At 33.0% G+C, this 17,243-nt stretch overlaps 1 protein-coding gene across 3 annotated transcripts in view; it reads right to left on the reverse strand.

Annotated features, from left to right (window-relative positions):
* DMXL1 (Dmx like 1) overlaps nucleotides 1-17,243 on the reverse strand; it is an 89,833-nt gene that overhangs the window by 26,690 nt on the left and 45,900 nt on the right. For 2 of the 3 annotated variants that reach the window (XM_083355893.1, XM_083355892.1), the window contains exons 23-32: nucleotides 16,691-16,943; nucleotides 14,844-15,913; nucleotides 14,049-14,240; nucleotides 13,762-13,838; nucleotides 12,487-12,614; nucleotides 9,676-9,924; nucleotides 3,536-3,711; nucleotides 3,035-3,168; nucleotides 1,729-1,814; nucleotides 544-745 (exon numbers count right to left, since the gene is read on the reverse strand). In XM_083355893.1, coding sequence (XP_083212019.1) covers nucleotides 544-745; nucleotides 1,729-1,814; nucleotides 3,035-3,168; nucleotides 3,536-3,711; nucleotides 9,676-9,924; nucleotides 12,487-12,614; nucleotides 13,762-13,838; nucleotides 14,049-14,240; nucleotides 14,844-15,913; nucleotides 16,691-16,943 — 2,567 coding nt within the window. The remainder of the gene's footprint in view (nucleotides 1-543; nucleotides 746-1,728; nucleotides 1,815-3,034; nucleotides 3,169-3,535; nucleotides 3,712-9,675; nucleotides 9,925-12,486; nucleotides 12,615-13,761; nucleotides 13,839-14,048; nucleotides 14,241-14,843; nucleotides 15,914-16,690; nucleotides 16,944-17,243) is intronic. The other variant, XM_083355894.1, reaches the window with a different exon arrangement.

The raw sequence follows: 17,243 nt of genomic DNA on the forward strand, positions 1-17,243 counted from the left end.
ACATGTGTGTGTGTATACACATACACACACACACGTAACAGGGGATAGCAGAGAACTTGATAAATCTTGGCAATCATTATGCATTACTTCTTATTTATCAATCCTGAGAAATAGCATATTAGTAAGCCAAAGTATCTGAACGAAAATGTCTACTTTTATTTCTTGTTGTGGGAATCACTCAAGCACTCAACCTTCTTTTGGAGATCTTGTCATGGAAACTCAAAGCCAATTCACCCTCCCCTCTTAATTCTAATCCGTTACCCATGGTTCTTCTTAATGAAAGACTTGTTTTCAGTCAAAGAACTCCTTCCTTATAATTTTCAAGGCCTTAGTTTTATATATCTTATGTTTTCGTTTAGTTACTTAACCAAAGCTTAACAATTTGCATTGTTCCTGGTAATGAAGTTATAAGATGTACAAATAGCAGAGCTAAATTGTGAATTTGTGAATGAAAAATAAGCATTCCCAAGAGATTTCATATACTTCACTAAATAGTAGATAGGAAATATAATTGCATTTTATCTGTTTAAGGTATAAACTTACTTGAAAGGAGTGTTTGTTGGCTCTAGCAAAGCTTTGTGGCGAAGTAGTGCAGGGCCTGAAGATGAGGCATCTTGTAAAATGTGAACAGAAATAAAGTTTTCTGGAGGACCTCCATGCATTTCAAGTCGTCTGAGAAGGACTTGTTCCCAGCGCTGAAGAGCCTTTAGAACCGCATGGCACAGCGGTGAACAAACTGGAAGTTCTAAAGATGGATTTTTTATTCAGTACAGTATTTTCTTTAAAGTAAATTATATTTTCTGAATGTTTTATACCAGTTTCGACAACTGTTGTAGTTGTCAGAACATTAATAACACTAAAAACCTTCTAGACATGTTTTGTCATTAAGATATCTGTGAACTTCAAAAGTAGCTATGTATAGCAAAATGGATGTTAGTAAACATACTGCTGAATTAAAAACAATGTAAGAACTCTTCAGACTAAACAGAACCATTTTACTGAGTTAAAAAGGACTTAGTTTCTCATTAAGTATGCTTAGGTTGTCTGCATCAGCTATCAATAATGTTCTAAAGAAAAATACATTTTCCCAATTCCTAGTAGCTCTTGAATTAGAAGCACTGCCATCTGCAGCAGCATTGTTGAAAGAGAGGGAGTAATGCCTATTTCTCTCCTCATCTCACCCACCCCATCATGAATTGTGAAGCTGTTTGTAAATTGGCAGTTGTATCTGAAAACATCTGATGAAGTTGTAGAGAATAGACAGCCCATCTGAATTTAAACATTTGCAGTTAATATATTCTTATAATCTATTATCATATATGTATATCATATATGAATTTTACTGACAAATGTTCCCTCTTGGCTGTCATCATTCTGAAAGATTCCCCAGCCAGTAGTGGGATTCAAATATGTGAACAACTGGTTCTCTGTGTGGATGCTGCTTCCGGAAGTCCATTATGGGCCTGGGCAACAAAAAATTAACTACAGGTTTTGCCGAACTGGTGCAAACTCACTGAATCCCACCACTGTCCCAGCTCAAAAACGTGCATGACAAGCTTGGTACGATATTTCAAATCAAAACTGAGTCATTTCAAATGACCATACCTATCAAAAGACTCAAAATACCTGGCATACAGTACTTCTGCCTCTAGTTTATATGAATATAGTGATGTGCCCATATAAAAGCAGACAATGATGTCTACCAATGCTCAAAAATAAATTAATTACCTGTAAGATCATGTCCAGCCAATGGGTAGAAACTTTTCAAATTACGGAGAACTAGCTGAACCATAGCCAAGCGCATCAATAACCAACTAAAAAATAAAAAAAATTGTTATTGTTCTTCCAGCAATATTGTGTATTTAACTATTTAGCTAATACTTGTTCTCCTTTTTCATTTATTACTGTAAACATCACTCTCTGTGACAAGGTAGCATATGATATTCTAAATTCATTATAAGAGCAAATCAGGACACAAATAATTAATATTTTACTTTAAATTTAACGCTAATTATAATGCTTCTGCAATATTCTGCCCCACATATACCTCAACCCTATAAAGCAGCTGTTCAATTTCTTTTTGGATAAAAAATTGTTAATTAGGCAAGGCCACTCTTGAAATAAGATTTGGACAATGAATTTCTAATTCATACCATATAGTCTTCATTATTACTCTAAAAATATGAGTTCTCAAACTCATTATCCCCTTAAGGGTTTGTGTACAAATTTTAGGAGGGACACAGGTTTTTTTAATTATTATTATTTGAACATACAAAGTTGGATTACTGTCAGTTACTCACACCTGCTCTTTCTGGAAAAACTGACAGCAAAGTTTGGATTTTCTACAGTTCCTGCTACAAAGAACAAATAATAATCCAAAATAAATATGAATTAAAATCTAGATTTCAGGAATTATGCAAAAGACAACTCATCCTTATCATTAAAAACATGGTTTTAAATTTGATTGTTTTCAAATTTATTTCCAATGAAACAATTTTATTTTATAAAATTCTAAGTTTCAGTAATTTTATTTAATATATACATTAAAGTATAATTATTGAAAATATATATTTAATTATTGCCCAACCTTAACTCTAATAAAATCATTAGTTTTATCCATGGAATAGGGGATGGAAGTCAAAACTATATATTAATAATTTTAAGAAATCATGGCAATACAAATTTTGAGAAGCTTTAGCTTTGGGAAAGGATTATATGATTTCTTTCTGCATTAAAATTTATGTCTGTACTAAGTTAGAACCTGAAAATTGCACCCTTATTTTCTCTAGGTTACTCTGTAATGTGTTAAATTTGCAGGATTCAAGAAAAATATACAATACATTGCTGAAATATCAAACACTTCCAAGGGATTTCTTCCTACTAGTCTGCTGTCTTAACCAAAAGTTAGGGGAAATTCTAAATTAGCATGATACAAAACATGACCTAATGTAAGAAAATGAATGAAAACATGCCTGCAAAATTGTTGAATGGTGTAAAGAAAAAACTGTAGATATAATTCAGTAATAATTTATACCTAAATGAATTTGGATTAGAGTGTTCCTGAAGTTTTGAATCTGAAAAGAATGCTCCATCTTCATCTTCATCACTGCTCTCCTGACTTTCATCTGAATCATATTCAAATCTAATTTGGGATGATGCAAGATATGGCTAAAACAAGAAAACAGATTAAGAAAAAACATAATGTTTGGTTAAATAATAAATAATATCTACTATTTAAATATGATTTATTATATATATTGGTGGTTGGGGGCTCACTATTAAAACAGAACAAAAACAATAACAATACATAAGAACTGGCCAAACAAAGCATATTTTATTATCTTCAAAAGCAGTTTTGGCTTAGCATAATGTAAGAATGCAAGCTTAATCCTAACATTTCTCAGCAGATTAGGATATTATTTGAAAAGATTATCATCTGTAGGTGTACAAGTTTGAAGAAGGAGCTGACTCAGAGATAGATTCTCCATTTGTCAAGGACAATAGGACAATTTTATTTCTAACAACATAAAAATACCTTTGCTATAAAGTAGTCCCAAATACTAAGTTCAGGAGGAATAAATTTCTCTTTGTAAATTGAACACTCTTGTTCTTTTCCAGATAAAGTAGTAGGTGAATTTTCTTTCGATGATGATTTTGATGTCAGTCTAAGCCGCTTATTTTGCTTCTCACCATCATCTATAGGAGAAGAAGCTACAAAAAAAACCCACATTCAACTTTATAGGACAATGAAACATCAAATAAATGAAGGTTATCATCTGTGAAGGATATCATCTTTCAAATCAACTATAACCTATGTGCTTAAAACAAACAAGTACTATCAATCAATGCCTGTTAAGTTTAATTATTGAAATTAAACAATAACATGGCTAGCTTTTATTCTCACCTATAACTTTTTGATTACGTTTCCAAGATTATCTGAGATGCATTTTAAACAAATAATACATAATCATTATTTTTGCATAAATATGAGCATGGAAATATTTAATGCTCATGCTACAAATATATATCTAACTTTATATTAAGAGATGAACTATAATAGAAAATATAAACATACCAGTGGTATACGTTTTGTCTTTTTTCAATGGTCTGTATTAGGTCTATATATAAACATTTCTATTGAAAATAAATGTTATTTCAAAATAGTCATCAAACTAATGAATAAATATGAAAATCTCACTTACCTTAATACTAAAGCTATATCAAATATTACATATTACAGTTCAAAGTCTTTTAGCCAGAACAACAAGCATGCACATGCATTGCTTACTATGGAACATTAGTTTTTGAACTAAATAAAATAAAGCTTACTCTTATGCTGAAATGGAGGCAGAAAATAAGCTGAACAAAATGTTACATGATACAGAGGCTGAAAAATATGCTTATTTCTAATTCCCATTCAACCTTCCCTATTATGAAATAAATTTGCTACTTAAGCAGGAAATATTATTAACCCATTAGTTGTACAATTACCAACAAACTTTAAACATGTTATAAAAATGAAAATCCCACTGTTTTTTTTTTCTTTAAAGAAATGCACTTTAGACATGGTTTACCATTTTATTTTGAAGTTACAAGAACTCAAGAACTCTTGCGGGGTAAAGGTGTAGAACGGCTTATGTTTGTCAAAGACAAAAATGTTCTATCTACAAACCCTTAAAACAAATGTTTCTTTCCAAGAATTGTGTAACTGCTTTCCATAGCAATCATATGACCATCTGAAAAGACACATTTGGTTTATGTACTTGCAGATGGGTGCTACATTTACTTGACCTGATTTTTGACTCTTGTCATTTTGAGAGAGGAAGAATTAAGGATATGAAATCACAATGTTTTGTCTTTCTAAAAGAATGACATAACCGAGAATGAAAAAAAAACCTGAGTTATGGCCCCAAGCCTACAGACGTTGCTCAAGCCAATTCAATCAAATATTATTACAAATACTAAAATACATTAAAAAGCATTCTGAAATGATACTGCCTTAGTAGGTAAACCCATAAACTGTATCATGTTTTGCACAAGCAGCAACATTTTGAGCATTCCACAGCTTGCAATGGAAAGTTGCAACAATCATTACAATTTGCATTCCATTAGCCATTTGAAATTCCAAACAGTTTGACCAAATTTTAGTTGAAAGCTATCACAGAACTATTTTGGTACGACATGCCTTTTTTAACATACTGGGAAATAATAAAATTAAATTAAAATGTGGTTTTATATCAGCACTTTTTTTAAAGTAAACTACAAATTTATTCTGTAAAATGTTATTACTTGAAAGAATGGTAGATTTCCTCATGTATGCAACATTTTAAATGGATATATCTTCCCAGTTAAATATACAGCATTCATAATTGCTGATATATTGGCTTGCAATACATGTAAATCTAAATATACTGTATCTTTCTGTAATCTGTATCATCATTTTACAAATATCCTATCACAAAATAGTAAGGTATGCAATTTATATAGAATTGATGCTAATTTATTTGCTAATAATGTATTTAAAATTTTTCATTTACATAAAAAAATAAGAAGATTTTGCCATGATATTTTCATTCTTACTACAATTTAATTCTCAGGAAATTATTTTATATAGGTTTTCAAAGGGGATGCTATAATTTAAAGGTGTTATTACATTTAAACTATTCAATGGCCTATTTTTATATGCTTATAAATTTCAAACCTGAGCTCCCTGAAATCCTATCTGATTGTTTAATGCTTTTATCACTTTAACATCAAGTTTTCTGGGCACAAAAGAGGTCTGTTTTTAGCAGTCCAATCAAATAAATTGAAGAATCCATATAATATCTAAACAAATCAAAGAACAGCTACTGATCCATAATGAATACACATTTTGTAATAAATCACTATAATGAAGTTTAATATTCATTTGTCATAGTCTGCCAGAATGAATTCGGAATATTGATTCTGTTATTCCACTTCTTCCCTACAGCATCTACTTAGAAACACCAATAATTGTTTCAATAAAGTAAGACACACTGTATATGACTTCGGCAAAATCTAAGAAGTGGTATGAAAATGCTTAAGTCTATAGCAGGGGAATATCCTTAGTAAGAAAAAAACATTTTTGTAGATTACAGAAACTAATTTTTTTCTTCAGATTTTTTAATTCAATTTACAACTACTACAACTGATCACTCCACTTACATTTCAAACATAGCTACTTTGGTCTTTGACACATTAATTTTCAGAACCATGTTCCTTGTTGCATTGTACATTCTAACATGTATTGCAAATTAATTGGGGTTTTGGCCAACATAGCATAAATTGCATACTGAAATACAAACACATTCATACTCCACCCAACACAATTCTGATCTGCACCACAAGCCTCTACATTCCTTATTTATGCAACCATAATTGCATTATGCATATGTCACATATCTTTGTTTTTTTTTCCTTCCACAATTCACTAAGCATTCCTATGATTCTTATGCATGCTTTACTTCTTTCACATATCATTCTTATCAAATTGAGCAAACCATTTCCAGGTCAATACGTTTTCTAACAAAACTTTACATTATTCAAGATTATTTAGATACTTTTTTGAATCATATAACATAAACTTGTTTTTATCATATATTTCTCAATTATTGTTGGAGGAGAAAAACCTAGTCTATGCTCACTGTCACCACCTGTATCTTTTCAACAAAAATTCTGTCAAACACCTTTCCAGAATTTTTGTTGAAAAGATACTTGACAAATTAATTCTTCGATAGTTTTTGCATTCATTCTTGCTACCTTTCTTTTATACAATGGACAACAAGAGCATTCTTCTAGTCATCAAGCAGAGATGTGATCTTCACACATGTACTAAACAAGACCAAGGCCACTCGATAAACAAACCCTACATCTTTATTTTATTAACATTTCTCCAATTATCCTATTATAACTCTCATGCTGAGATCTTTCATTATTATTATTCACCACAATAGTCAACTATCACTAACCTATGAATTCCTATTTTCACATGCTCCCACAAATCAAGATAATACCAATTCAAACTTTCTGAGATATATTTAGCTCTTTATTTTAATCAAATCCATTCCAAAAGACCAGGCCACTTTTCTTCAGATCATTAAATTCTTTTCATTTCTTGTATTCACAACTGCATAAACTTTGTTTTAGTTCATTCATTATATTCTTTGTCATTTATTCCACCTATATTCCAAATAATGATATTCTACATGCTCTGATCATCACTAGATGGGCTCATCAGCATTGATACTTATGGTCCATATGGATTAAGTTAACTGAGGTTTTTATGTGATGTCTTTTAGTAAGATGGAATAGGAATGATGTACATTAGATTACCAGCCTTAGTCATACATGTGTCACATCAGCATTCCGTTCTACTAGTAAAGGTGGTAGCTTTTGGCAGACTTAGGCCAGTATTTTATGAAAGCAATGAAATGTCAGTGTCAACTGATTACCATACAACCAGAATACTAATCCATTATCAATCCAGATGATATCCCTAAATAATTGGGATTAGGTTTCATATCAAATAAAGTCTGTAGTAATATCAGCTTTCTCCAAAGCTGAAATTTTGGAGAAGATAGTGCATTTTAATTTGGTGATTTCTTCTCTTTAGCACCCTAAAACTCAACACTTCTGTATCTTGGGCATCTTTAAAAAGTCTGTCTTTTTAGGCCAACCATACCTAGTTAGTTATATTTTAACTACATAAATATTTCAAAAAACAAGTAATCAATAGAAATATATTTCTATCTATTCTTTCTTTTGCTTTTCTTTCCTTTCCTTCTGTCTCTCTCTCTCTCTCTCTTTCCACACACTATACTATTTTTACTTTAGTAAAAACATTCAACACAAAATTATAGAGCCTATTACAGAATAATCTCTCCCAAAATCTCTTGGTGTCAGACTTGCTAATTACAAATCTAATTATTAATTCAGTCAAAATAAAATCAGTTGTATAAGCCTATCATTTGGAAATACCAAGTTATACCTTTCTATTATTTGCTAGCCTACACTAATTTTCAATTAATAAATGCTTTTTCATTAAAAAAATTACAGATTTTGCTAAGCTAACAAAAATTCATAGCCACATGCATACAGTCATGTGACACAAACAAGCAGCTTGATGGACAAAAATATATTGGAATATTTCTGATAATTGCAAGTCATGGTCTTCTTTCACTATTAAAGATAATTTGGTATGAAAATAACCAACTACATGATTTGTAATTGTTGAAATTTTGGTTAATTTTTCTGACATAATAAATCACAATTAAATCAGAGATCATGACTTACAAACAGATTGCTTTTGCTCAATTACAGTACTTTTTTATGCAAGGTCACATCACATATCAACACTAGATTCAAATGCCTAGAACTGAAGCTAGTATCTTGCCTGCAAGTTTGGTAGGACTATGAGTACTGATGGTTGTTAGAGATTTGGTAAACCCCACGCATTCCATAGAAAATACTACTACCTGATGTGGGCTAGGCAAAGAGAAGTGCCTACCTGCCAAAGAGAGAAAACATAAGACTACGCTTAGATAGAATATTGCTGTCATACATATTAGAAAACAAACTTTTCAACATTTCTAAAAATGTTCGGCTGGTATGTGGTCAACATTACAAAGTTACAGACATTAAATGATTTTGATTTTCCAAACAGAACCTGTTTAAAATTTATTTAGGGCTCTTTATTTATGCATTATATGTTCATAAGCAACTATTTTACTTATATTAAAATTATGAATAGATTATTTACCACTGCACTAAATTCCTGAATATAAGAAAGTGTATTTCCCTAAGTAGGCATGCATTAAAAGTGAACAGTTATATTTTTTTTTTGCCAATGGGAATATTATACCTCATATTAAGCCATATGCACAAATAGAAAACATCCTGAATTGGAATTTGATCTTTCACTCTTTTACTTGTAAGTTCTTTTCACAAAATTCTAATACTATCATTGCCAAAGAAGCCAGCAACAAGTAGCATAACTTACTGCCAACTTATTTAATCAAGATTTTTTCCCCACATTTGTTTTCTTGTTCAAAAGGAATAAATCAACAATTTAATAAAGTGAAACCAAATTCCGATTTATTTTTTCCATTAAATTGGAAGGAAGAGATGGATGTGCAAAATACAAGAGTTCAATTTTTATATAACATTATTTCTTCTCATGTATGTAATGATAGTTAAGATTTAGTGTTATATAGGAATTCTGTCACTGTACGGTAATATTAAAAAAGAAGTCCCTATGGATTTTTCTCCGCTAGTCATTGGTGACTACAGGGGGTGGTGCCCATCTCCCTTTCAGGGCCATTGAGCCAGCACTGTCCGAAGACATTTCTGTGGTCCTGTGGCAACCATGATGTCACAGAGTGCTGTTAACTTCCCACTGAAGTGGTACCTATTTATTTACTTGCATTTGCATGCTTTCGAGCTGCTAGGTTGGCAGGCGCTGGGACAAGGAGGGAAGTTCACCCTATTATGTGGCGCAAGAGTCTTGAACCTGGGCTGCTGGCTTTCCAGCCAACAAGTCCAGTGTCTTAACTGCTGAGCCACAACGCCATCCTGGTAACATATTCAGTATAAAAACTAGAAAGAAACTAAGTTCAGTAAATATTTACATAAAGAAAAAATATGGAATGTACTAACCCATCTTGGTTGTTTCTTGAATTGGTCCTTTCCTGGGAATCTTTGCACCACCACCGAAGACAGCAAACCACATTTTGTCATTAAGGGGATGGGCCACAATCCTGAATAATTCATTGCTGGAATGTGTGGCTAGACCATGAATGAAGAGACTAAGGTAGACTGCCGTAAGAATTTCACAGAGCAAAACTGTGATTCCAGACTGAGCTTCTTCTCCAGCTTGATTCAATAATTGTATTAAATCCATTATTCCTGGATAGACAGGAAATGCCATATTATTATTATTATTATTATTATTATTATTATTATTATTATTATTATTATTATTATTATTAATTATTATTATTATTAATTATTATTATTATTATTATTATTATTATTATTATGAATTTTAGTTTACATTCAACAAAAATTGTTAATAAATTGTGGAGTTGCTTTAAATCATGATTAACCTTGTGAAAAGTGAAATGGGGATAAAAATACATGTACACATACATAAATATGTGTTTTGCCACCTTGGAAAACCTGCCATTCAGCAATTGCCAGGAGATTCTATATGCATAAAGAAATTAAGACTCACAGTGACAGAATTAAGAAATTAGTACTGTAAAATCCCAACAATGTAATATTAGTTTCAACTGGTATACTTTAAGTCATAACTAATATCAAATAAGACTCGAGAGTGGTGGTGACCAACTTATTTGGTGGTGACATCAGAAATAAAGTTGGCCAATAAGAAACAGGATCTTATGCCTACCTATATCACTAAGAAATAAACACATTTATAAAAAAATATTCATTTCAACCATTTCTCAATCTTGGCAACTGCAAATGTATTAACTAACCTCCAGAATTCGAGACAATATGACCATTACTGAGAATTCTGGAAGTCAAAATCCACAACTAACCTCCAGAATTCGAGACAATATGACCATTACTGAGAATTCTGGAAGTCAAAATCCACAACTCTGGAAGTCATACCAAGATTAAAGAACCACAGGGTAGGTGGGAAAAGAGGATTCCCTGGAGATTCAAAGATATGTTTCCAGGTTCCTTATAAACACTCTGAGCATTCTTTACACTCTTTCCCAAACAGAGAAACATACTATGCTATGTGTTGAACTTCTTTAAGTTATTGCTTTTTTCTCTACAGAGAATAAATTATTTCTTGATTTAAATTTATATGGCTTCTGCAATAGTTTAGTTTAGTTTAGTTTAGTTTTATTTGATTTCTATACCGCCCTTCTCCCCAGGGACTCAGGGCGGTTCACAGGGTATATATAAATAACAATACAAAAGTTAAAAGGAAATTAAACCAGTGCCCAGTTAAAACAACAATAATAAATACTAAAAATCAATTTAAAAACCCATATTCCCCCATCAGGCCAGACCAGCTAATTCATATAAGTGGGTCTTCAACCCGCGACAGAAGGATCGGAGGTCAGATGCCATCCGGAGCTCAACCGGCAGTTGGTTCCATAATGCCGGAGCGCCCACAGAGAAGGCCCTCCCCCTGGGGGCCACCAGTCGACATTCCCTGACCGGAGGCACCCTGAGGAGGCCCTCTCTGTGGGCACGTACTGGGCGGAGGGAAGTTGATGCCGGCAGCAGGTGGTCCCCGAGGTAACCCGGACCCATGCCATGTAAGGACTTAAAGATCATAACTAGGACCTTGAACCTCACCCGGAAGACAACTGGTAGCCAATGCAGCTCGCGGAGCAAAGGTGTAACATGGGAGTACTGGGAAACTCCCAGGACAACTCTCGCGGCCGCATTCTGTACCAGTTGGAGCCTCCGAGTGGTCTTCAAGGGAAGCCCCATGTAGAGAGCATTACAGTAGTCAAGGCGAGAGGTCACGAGCGCATGAGTGACCGTACACAGAGCATCCCGGTCCAGATAGGGCCGCAACTGGCGCACCAGGTGAACCTGGGCGAAAGCCCCCCTAGTCACGGCCACTATATGATCTTCCAGAGTAAGCCGTGATTTCTGAAATATCCTTTATTATGATTTAACAATTTTTATTACCGGTAATCATTTTATTATGACTTATGCTTTATTTTGAACTACAAAATTCTATACCTTAAGTTCTCTTTTTAAAATCATTTGCTTTATTACTGACTTTTTTTAGTATTATTTAAGATTAAAAAATTGACCTGATATGTCTACAACAATGTCAAAGGAAATGGATGAAATAACCCAACTTTCATTGATTTAGATATGTAACTATTGTTGTGTAACCAAGAACAAAATCATGATTACAGGTTCATATTAAAAGCTTTGCACCAGAATTCATCTTCTAGTTCTGAAGAACACAGTAAGTTAAACTAAAATATCTCTTTGTATTTCATATGAATATGGTCATGGGCCGCATTCATAGTGAATACTAAAGTCAAGAGGGTTATTCCCCCCACAATTATTCATTAACCAGGGCAGAGTAATTTTGTTAACTTGGTGAATCTGGTTAAACTAAATGAGAACAGGCCTGGTTTAGATAAATTAATTTGAATGAAATTAAATCTAACTATATACCCCAAAATAGCTAAACAAGTAGATTAAAAGCAATCACATTATGCCTTATATTTATCTTTGAATTAGGAATTAATTATTACAGACCAGTAATCACCATGAGGTTATCTAATACTGTATTCAATCTAAAATGGAAGAAAAAATTACTAATAGCCAGAGGGTCATACTAGAAGAAGAAACAGGAAAGGAAACTATTCTAAATGTACTATTGTAACACAGAACAATATACTGTACTTCAAAGAAGCCAGGCAGTTCAAAACTCCATGAAGAAAATTAAATGTCGATTACCTGGCCACTGAGCTGGTGTAGTATTTGGTGTTACTGTTTCATCTGAGCTTGCTGTTCTTAGAGAATGCCGATGAGAGAGCAGCAATGTCTGATAAATCATTCCAGTGAACTGGTTTGCTTGCAATAAACTTTTTAAAAGAAGTTGTAAAAATTAGTATTAATTATGGATTTTTAGGTATTTTGCTTGACTATAATGGTGAATCACATTTTACTTAGCTTAACCATTTTATACATATTCTAATCAAGGGTGTTACTAAAGAGCTACATTTTTGCATTGTGATCTATTATTAGGCGACCTGCTATTTAAAGTCAGCTTCGAAATGAGATTGATTACTGAATACATTAGTGATTTACAACTATTACTAAGATCAGGTAAGCTTAACATTCAGTAACATAAAGTATCTGACTTAATTTTTGGACTTCCTTGCTTCTTCTTCACTTTTGTGGAGAAAGATAGCATTAGAAATAGTCATGTAGAAATAGGATTATGGATGGTTCTACAGCAAAGGTTCCCAACCTTTCGGACACCAGGGACTGGTGCCATGGAGAAAGGAGAATATTGATTCCCAAACTATAGAAATGTAATCTGGAGATGAAGATATAGGCGGCAATAATGGTAATAATATTTAATGAATATCATATCATAAATTAACTATAGCACTGTTGAATTACACCTTGTCTTATATTGAGGTTGTAGTATTTTAGATTATCAGAGAATAATTAACCCCATTTTTGAAGAACACAGGTAGTTCTCAACTTATGACCACAATTGAGCCCCAAAGATATGTTACTAAGTGAGACATGTGTTAAATAAGTTTTGTCCCATTTTACGACTTTTCATGCCATGACTTTTCTTTGTTAAGTGAATCATTAAGGTTGTTAATTTAGTAACCCAGTTGTTAAATGAATCTAGCTTCCACACTGATATTGCTTGTCAGGGGTTTCAAAAGATGATCACATGACCCTGAGACACAGCAATGGTGATAAATATGAACCAGTTGCCAAGCATCCGAATTTTGATCACGTGGACATTGGGATGCGGCAATGGTCATAAGTGTGAAAAATGGTCATGAGTCACATTTTTCAGTGCTGTTGTAACTTTGAACGGTCCCTAAATGAACGTAAGTCGAGTACTACCTGTAAAAGCAAAGGTATAATAAGAGGTTAACATTTTATGCATTTTTATACTAAATTTTGATTGTACCTCACAGAAGGGAAAAATAAAAATGTTGTTCTCATTGTGTCTAAAAGCTTATTTTTGAAAAAAAAATTTACCTGCAGTTATGACCCCCACAGAGAGACTGGTATATGCAAGCTGATAAAGATGCTGCTAATGTGTGCATTACCTGTATCTGGAAGAAACACATATTTCAGACAAAATTATTCAGATGATCTTGAATCCTTTGTTTTCATTTTACTTGCTCAAGAAAGTTATTCATTTAAGCATAAAATAAACAATTCCCAATATGCATATAAATATTAATATGGCCATCATTATAGTAATTAATGTAATTTTTTTGGAAAAAAAATCAGTAAAAGACTGGTAAATTATAAATACTTGCCTGATTATTCTGTACATCTGGATGGGGTGGAGAGTCAAGAGAAATGATAGCATGTAGTATATCATGTGTCAGGTTACTAAGATGCAATAATGGATTGGCCACCACCGTTTTGGCACTTGCGGTACAGGCAAAAAGAAGAGGTATTGCACTCTGCTCAGATACAATATTACTATACGATTGCTCTGAAAATTCCTTTATAAATAGGATGGAAAATAAAGAGTATAATTTGATTTTCAAATTTCTTACAAAGATGAGTTTGCTTCTATACCCACACATACACATTGACACAATGTTAATTGGAATAATTATTCTCCTTTCTCACCCAGAAACACCACTAAAGGCGGAAGAAAACAAGGAACCCAGGTTTTTTTGTGGGGAAATGTTTGTTTAAATTGCAATAAAGTCTAGAAACAATACTATTGGTCCAGTGACTAACAGGCAGCATAACTTTGATTTTTCTAGGCCAAGGTTTCAATAGCTGCTCTACTAAGGTTCTTTTTTTAAAAAAAACCTTCCACTTCAATTTCCATTTTTAGAAAACTGGAAGTTCAAACACTAGAAGCATGAACCTAAAAACCTTTTATAGAGAAAAAGTTATCTGGAATTTACTGGTTTTTCTCTGAATTTTTTTTTCATAAATATATACTTCAAACAATCAAGCATCCTAGGTGTAGGGCCAGAAATATATATCAAATTGGTATAAGCTAAAAATACTTTGGTAGTAATTTATTTCAATTATTATGTATTAATATTTAAGGCCAAGCCCAATCAATCAGAAAAAAACCCTCCATTTACCTGTTGGGATTCTTGCAGAAGCAAAATCAGTTCCATTCGTACAGATGCCAAGCCTCCACCATGAGACCCATGGAGGATGCAGTAACTAAGAAACATTCGCAAAAGTGACTGGTATTTTATAAGCCAGTGTCTTCTTTGAATATTTTCTTTTAGTTGTATATCTGTCAGGTCTTCAGTTCTTTCACTTAAGGAATTTTCACCAATTATTGGGATAATTTCTGTCTGACAATCATCTGCTTCAATATTGTATTCACATGTCTTCTGAAGGGCTACCACCTCCCTTTCAAGCCAATTATACAGCTGGTATCTTAATTTTCCACCATCTACTTCATAGCCAGTGGATAATGTTCGAAGTTCCTCTGTAAGAATCTTCAGGCATGCCCTAAATTTCAGTTGTACACAAATGATGTCTTCTGATGAAGCTAAGACATCATTTTCACCTCCTGAACTGTAGGTTTCAGTGCAGCTAGAAGTAACTTCATTTGTTTTTTCACCTGCTATCTTCTGCAAAGGTTTCATTACAAGGCAAGAATCCTCACTTTCCTCATCTTTGTCACTGTCCCATTTTAATTTCAACGGGTCATCTTGGAAGACTGAAGCTGGCTGACTCCAATCAAACAAAGCATCAGAATTTGAAAGTTTGTCAGATGAAACATCTGATAATGGCCCTAAACCATTTAGTACTGGTTCTGACCTGTCAGTACTGAAAAACTGGTCATCTTTTGATTCTACCGGCATTGGAGAAGAGGGTGTACATTCTTTACTAGTGTTCCTTAAACTAAATGTTCTTCTTAAACACTTTGATTTTTTGACCACTTTAGGCATCTTCGATAATACTTCTAAAGCCAACATGGGACATCCAGATTTCAAATGAGTATATGCTGCAGTAAAAAATAATTTTCTTTCCTCTAAATTGATTTCATCTGCAAGCCCATTTTCTCCTGTTACACATATCCTTGTGGAAGATAATTCAGAAGACCCAAAATGGCGTCTCAGCAATAGAGGATGCGTCCTTAGATAATTATAAAAATTAAATACCGAAGGACTACAGTTTGAGAAGCTCCCTTCATCTATAAAGATATCACATGAAAGAATAATGAAAAACTTATTTTCTAAAAGAAATAAATCAGATATTGTCTTATAGTTATAGTTTTATTTAATTTATATACCGCCCTTCTCCTTGGTGGGGACTCAGGGCGGTTCACAGGGCATATATAAAAAAGACAATACAAAAATTAAAAAAAGATTAAACCCATGCCCAGTTAAAAACAGTGAACAAGTCTAAAACAACTATTAAAACCCATCCCCGTCAGGCCAGACCAGTCTTGCTGTCAATATTATGACACAACATTTATACCCTAAGGCAACACAGATTGTATTGTAAGAACACACAAAAAAGTCTAATCATCTTGTTCAATATATCTACCCTGCTTCTTAACATGACAAAATAATTTATCATGAAACATTTAAGTCTTTGCCCTATATTTCTTATATTTTATTCCATCTCAGTATGATTCCTTAACATTAATTGTTGTAACAATCACAGAAAGCTTCAAGATGATGTTTTGGGATAACATTGTGACGTAATAAAAACAAACTTCAGCTAATAAGATAAATCTGCACTTACAATGTTTTATGCTTCAAGTAGTATGCTTTGTTTAAATGACACTTAATCATTTCAAAATCACCATTAGTTGGTTGGGAGGCCACAGTTCCTCACCATACATGAGAACCACCCAGGACAATATGTTCAATATTACATACTACTAGAAGAGTTTATTTAACATTTTAAAGCTAAATATAACATGCACATATTCCAAAGGTAAATTTAAATTGCCTCAGCTTACCTTCATCATTCAAAGTGGGATGGTTTAAAAGAGTATCAAGAGCATGACCATATTTTTCCAAAATCCAATAAGCCATACTTCGGAGAAAAGGATCAAAATGTGGTTTTGATAGACTTTCAGTGGAATGAGGCTTACTTCCCAGAATTCTCTTCTGAAGAATTGATTTGTAAGTACTAGATATTTCAAATTCGGATTCATATAGTCTTGCAATTACAAGAGCTAGCTGAATATCATTTAATTTCTCTAGGCAGACCTAATTAAAACAAACAAAGGAATGTTTTTTTAAAAAAATGATCCAATCAGAAATAAGAAACACAGGCTTATTTTTGTTCAGGATTATGTATGCAGCAATCCATATACCTCTTGAGTATTTATACAGATAATATGGAGGCTTAACCTTCTTCTGCTGTTGTTCTGTTTTGGGGGGCATGATATTTGTAACCTAGACATAACATTGCATCTTCAAGGCCAAGAGCCTTCATGAATTTCTCCTACCCCCTTTCCCCCAGATTAGTGTCCCAGATATGCTTGCCTTTTCTTATACGAAAAATGT

This window comes from Vipera ursinii (genome assembly GCF_947247035.1).
Source record: "Vipera ursinii genome assembly, chromosome: 2".
NCBI lineage: Eukaryota > Metazoa > Chordata > Lepidosauria > Squamata > Viperidae > Vipera > Vipera ursinii.